Source organism: Nuphar pumila, chromosome 5 (assembly GCF_984573655.1).
Source record: "Nuphar pumila chromosome 5, dmNupPumi1.hap1.1, whole genome shotgun sequence".
Classification (NCBI taxonomy): Eukaryota; Viridiplantae; Streptophyta; class Magnoliopsida; order Nymphaeales; family Nymphaeaceae; genus Nuphar; species Nuphar pumila.
In genome coordinates this window covers 114,529,202-114,535,090 of record NC_143253.1, presented here as the reverse complement: position 1 = coordinate 114,535,090, position 5,889 = coordinate 114,529,202, and the positions used below count along the sequence as shown (strand labels likewise).

At 39.3% G+C, this 5,889-nt stretch overlaps 1 protein-coding gene across 1 annotated transcript; it reads left to right on the top strand.

The window, feature by feature from the left end:
* The first annotated feature begins 250 nt into the window (after positions 1-250).
* LOC149838233 (alcohol dehydrogenase 1-like) lies at positions 251-4,363 on the top strand. Its single transcript, XM_090006463.1, has 10 exons — positions 251-375; positions 856-992; positions 1,170-1,216; positions 2,362-2,687; positions 2,810-2,892; positions 3,009-3,084; positions 3,170-3,231; positions 3,456-3,551; positions 3,730-3,891; positions 4,023-4,363. The coding sequence occupies exons 1-10, from the start codon at positions 342-344 to the stop codon at positions 4,137-4,139; spliced, it is 1,140 nt and encodes a 379-aa protein (XP_089862589.1). The 5' UTR covers positions 251-341; the 3' UTR covers positions 4,140-4,363.
* The last annotated feature ends 1,526 nt before the right edge of the window (positions 4,364-5,889 follow it).

Below are 5,889 nucleotides of genomic sequence, written 5' to 3'. Positions count from 1 at the left end.
CGATCTTTTTGTTTTGGTTCTGGCAGTAAAATGGAGGCACGCAAAAGCAAAACCGCGAGCGAGCGTCTTTTTTTGTTTCGGTTCAAATCGGAGGCGCCGTTGATTCACCGCATAGGCAGAAGAGGGAACAGATCCCACAAACCAATGAAAAAACAAATTCCCAACCATCTTTCTATTCTTTCAAGGCGCTCTCTCCAGTCTGTACATTCACTGCTGAGCTATAAATAACCATAAGGACCACCCCTTTCTCCATCAAAGAAATTCGTCTGTTCGGGGTATACAAAAGTTTTTCCTTTGTTCTCTCTCTCTCTCTCTCATTTTGTTGGGTGTTTTGAGGAGAAATGGCTACTGCTGGTCAGGTGATCCGATGCAAAGGTATAGGGGTCTCACTTCATGCCATTAAAAACCTTCGTTTTTTTCATTTGTTGGGTATTGTGGGATATGATGTAATCTTTGTTGGGGTCTATCGGTTTCCTCATTTTTAGCTTTTGAGAGAAGGGGTACAAACAAGGAAGATCTTCCTATTTCCTTTGGTGGGTATTGAAGCAAATGATGTGATCCTTGTCGGTTAGCCGTTTTCGGGTTTCATTTGTGGTTTTATGGGGTTTGAGACCATAAACAAAAACTTGTATCTTTTCTCTCTGGTTGGTTTGAGGGAGAAATGTGAAATCTTTTTGGGTTTTTCGAATTTGAGTCGGGTGGGATTTAAGAGGTGTAGAAAAGGTTAACCCCTTATTTCATTTAGGTGGTTTTCTAGGAAAGCAAAATTGATCTTTGATAGATCTTGGTAGCTTCTGGCCTTTTATTGAGTTTTATGAGTCTCATCTAATCTCTCTGCTTTGTGTGTTGGTGTAGCTGCTGTTTCATGGGAGGCAGGCAAGCCACTCGTGATTGAAGAGGTTGAGGTTGCTCCACCTCAAGCAATGGAAGTCAGGATCAAGATCCTCTTCACCTCTCTGTGTCACACTGATGTCTACTTCTGGGAAGCAAAGGTAGTTCTCATCATCATCTCATTCACTATATCCATGTTTTCTTTTTTAGTTGATTGATACATCTCAGATGAAATGAAATTTCCCTCTTGTTTTGTGAGAATGGTGAGCAAGATAGTGTGACGCAGTTTTGCTTCCTTTCACTCATTATCCTTTTTTGTTCTACTTTCTGCAATGCAGGGGCAAAAACCTTTGTTCCCAAGAATCTTTGGTCATGAGGCTGGAGGGTAAGTTTCTTCTCTTCTTTTTTTCTATTTGTTGACTCCATGACATTCTATAACTCTGTAATACATCACGGGATGTTAGTTTACTGCAATGTTATTGGAGAAATCAAAACTGACCAAAATACTCTCTTGGGTTTAGGTCCAATCCTTATTTTCTTCTGCCCTTCATTTTCTGTCTTCCTTCTTGAGGAATGTCTTCCTAGTCCAAGGGAATGCGGTCAACATTTTTTTATGAAAACCATCTTCATCTATTATGCCATCCTCCCTCAACACATTTCATTTGCCCAAAAAAATGAAAATAAAAAGAATGGTATCTGCATGGACTTTTCATTTGAGCTGTTTCTTGATAGTAGAAGCTTCGATTGTTTCGGGGGTTTCTGTGATGGCCCAAACCAGGTTGAAAACATAGTTTTGGGTGTAGCTGGGTAGGCATGCAAACGAGCCGAGCCCGAGCTAACTCTGCTCGTTGTGCATCCCTATAGCTAGGTTTGTAAATGAGTCAGATTCAGATCAGATCTAAGCAATTGCTGATACTGATGGATTTTGCATAATCAGATTCGGGGTTGGATTCATATTTGGATGAAAAATACTAAAACTGAATTGGATCCAACTTGCTTAAATAGCTAATTGGATCCAAGAACATGTTCAGATTACATTCATCTCAGATTTGGATGTAATACTCCATATCAATCAAGATCCAATTATTAATATGATCCGACTATACTGTTTTGGATTCTTGAATGTCTGACCCAAATCTAAACCATTTACATCCGTAGGTGGTTTGTTTTGATACCATGTGTTCAAATCGGATTTAGTTGTTCATTTGGATATCGCATCGGGTTTGGACTGTTTTTTGGCCAAGATTATGTTTTCTACTTGGCTAGAGAACTGTAGAGTTATGGCCATTTTCTTGCCCGACTGAAAAATGGCTGAACTGGAATCGTTCTTGCATTCCCTATGTTCTACTTGCATGCTGTAAAATCTACCCTGTAAATGTGTTTTCCTTTGTCGTCCTTATTTTCTCATTAATTGTCTATTGGAGTTTCTAAGACTTTGTACAAAGTCCTTAATGAATAAAGGGAACATATTCTTTATTCCTTATACTTCTTTCCTTTCTTCCCCTTAAAGCCTGATTTGCAATTTGGCAGGATTGTTGAGAGTGTTGGAGAAGGTGTGACTGACCTTAAGCCTGGTGACCATGTGCTCCCTGTCTTCACTGGGGAATGTGGCGAATGCGCTCATTGTAAGTCCGAAGAGAGCAACATGTGTGATCTTCTTAGGATCAACACAGACAGGGGAGTGATGCTTGCTGATGGGCAATCAAGGTTCTCTATTAAGGGCCAACCCATCTATCACTTTGTGGGTACTTCCACTTTCAGTGAATACACAGTTGTACATGTGGGTTGCCTTGCCAAGATCAACCCTGAAGCACCACTTGACAAAGTTTGTGTCCTCAGCTGTGGAATATCAACAGGTAATAGAAACTTCTTTTCTGGATCATCTTCACATCCTTATTCTTTATCATTCAACAAAATAGAAGTTCTTCTAAAGCAATTTCTGTCTGTGACTAATATTCCTTTGAAATTCATTTTTCAGGCTTTGGTGCTACTGTGAATGTTGCTAAACCGAAGAAAGGTCAAACTGTGGCTGTTTTTGGATTGGGTGCTGTAGGCCTTGCTGTAAGTTTTTTTTTTCCTCCATTCTTTTTATTGGCAATTTGCCGTCTAATTATTCTACAGCTGTTTTTTTTTTGTTCATCCTCGGGATTAAATGTCTTTGTGGTGCATTTTATCAGGCTGCTGAAGGTGCAAGAGTTGCTGGTGCTGCAAGAATCATTGGAGTTGATCTGAACCCTAACAGGTTTGAAGAAGGTGAGCTATAATTTCTCTGTCTTGGTTCACTTTCCTGCTATTTCGCATGTAAATCACTGACTCATATGTTTTTCTATGATTTCAGCAAAGAAATTTGGTTGCACAGAGTTTGTGAACCCATTGGACTACAACAGACCTGTTCAAGAGGTTTCTTTCTACAAACCTATCTTTTAAATTCCTTCTGAACTTTATTCCGTCAGTAAATTATTCTTTTTTCTTTTCTATATTCTGATTCTTCTCTGTAGTATGCAATGTATTAGTTTTAACAAATCCTGTAATTAGACTGGAAAGTGCATTATTTCTTAAATGCATCATCCTAAGTGGTTGGGCAGCAGTTGATGTTGACTGATTGCGTTATTGGGAACTTGCAGGTGATTGCTGAGATGACAAATGGTGGCGTTGATAGGAGTGTTGAGTGCACTGGCAACATTAAAGCCATGATTTCTGCCTTCGAATGTGTTCATGATGTAAGTAATGCCTTGTTCATCATTACCTGCGTGATTCATTGTGGTTCCTCAATTCAAAATGAATTACGTACTTTTTCTTCTTCACTAAACCTTTAGCTTCTATACTCGCAAATTGATCATTAGGCTTTCCTTTGCTCCATTGAAAAGTCTTTTAAAACAATTCCATCTCTTTTTACAGGGATGGGGTGTTGCTGTCCTGGTTGGTGTCCCCCACAAAGATGCAGTATTCACGACGAAGCCTATAAACTTTTTGAACGAGAAAACTCTAAAAGGAACTTTCTATGGTAACTACAAGCCGCGAACTGATATCCCCGGGGTCGTTGAGTTATACATGAATAAGGTAAGCTCTCCTGTTCTACCAAAAGCAGTAACCAAAGTTTCTGTTCAACATTTTTTCTCTTAGACTGGAACCTTCTTTTCAGTTTGTATTTAGTACTCTTTGGGGGTCTTACTAATTTTGTGTTGTCACAGGAGCTTGAATTGGACAAGTTCCTCACACACCACGTTTCATTTTCGGAAATCAACAAGGCATTTGATTTGATGCTCAGTGGTCAAGGCATTCGCTGCATCATCCACATGGAGGATTAGGCATGAAGACTGTCAGTGATGCAATGGAAGAAAATAAGGGAAATTTTGTTTTGGTGTGTTGCTTTCATGCAACTCTGCGGAATTGACCGGGCCTTTTTCGTGCATGAATACAGATTCCAGTTTTTGAGTTTTTTTTTTTTTTTTTGGATTAGTTTTCTTAAAGTCTATTCGTGTTATAAGAAACTAACTCTGTAATGTTTTTAGCATTCCCAAGTTTTGTGCGTCCATCTCATTTCCTTGAATTGAAATGAAAGCCCGTTCTCATATAAAAATTACATTCGGGTCATGTGCAGTTGTTTCTTGATTACATGCTAGACATGGCCATCAAGAGTAAAGGGGGGTGTGTGGCGTTCATGAAAACCATAACCGGAATTTTAAAACAAAACATTAATACTGGTAGACTCATGGTTGTTGAGACAAGCATTAGCGTAGGAGCACGGCGTTCTCCTCAGCTTATTGACACTCACGATGAGCTTCATCAAGCTATCAAGTCAATAGTGAGCAGGATCCTGAACTCAATGACAAAAAAGGATACCGTGGTCTCTCTCATAAATCAATCATGTATCGTGACTCCGTGAGAGAAAAGTGAGGGGTTTTATACATGGCATTCATATATGTTAACCCTTTGCATGCCTTCCGATTCATATTCATGTAACCCCTTTCTCACTAATTTCTTATCGATGCTTCACTGAAGCCTTCATTAATGTCAAACCGGGTCACACTTATGGTTGGACCTGATTTGAAATGTATTTGGTCACAAGAAACCAGCCAATCTTGAATACCCTCTGCTCGATTCATTAGGCTCATTTACCATTCCCAACTTAGGGTGCACATCTCTCTGCAGTTGAAGCTACTGATTGAATTTTATGCTGCAAACACCGAAAACAAAGCAGTGGTTTTCCTCCATTATCTAGAAAAAAGGTAAAGCGTCACCAACTTCATGAAGGACATTTACGAAAACTGGCAAAGTTCAGGACCTTGGGCACTCTTCTCGTTGTTCTTTAATGCTTAAGAGCATAGTAGACTGATTCTAGACTAGCACGCTATATTGAAAAACTAAATTTGCATAGACCTCACCTAATGTGAAATGGACAAGACTAGCTCAGACCTCTAATCTGGATCTGATACATTTTCCCAAATTTGGATTTGAAAGTTGGATCCACATTATTGTTCAGATTGGTTTTGGTTTTGGTTTTTTCCAAATAGATTTTGTCAAACCTGGGTTTTGGTTTAGGTAGGCTTGCTATACAAGCAGAACGAACCAAACAAGGGCTGTTGGGGCTCGGTTAGTTTACAGCAAGCCACTGATCAGCTCGGCTCATGTGAGCCAAGTCGAGCTCAAGCTCGTACGAGCCCCAGCCAGATGAGCTGAGTCAGGAGATGGCTTGTTAAATAAAAAAACATTTTTTCTAAAGGGTCCATGGTAAAAATGGAAACCGTGACCTCTTGGTTGCCTACATATTCAGCTAAAACAATTAAGTTTCTATACACATAAATCTATCTAAACGAGACAAACACCCATTGTTCATGCTCGGCTCAGTTACACTATACGAGCAGCTTGTGGCTCATTGCACAAATCCAACTTGACAATCACGAACTATCTTCAGTGAGCTGAACCAAACTGAGCCACAACATGCTCGGTTTGTTTACCGGCTTTAAGTTTAAGTATGTAAAATCTATAAAATTTTGATATTATAAATAAATAAATAAATTAGTTTTATCTTCAAGTTAGAAATGTGTTTCTACCTTT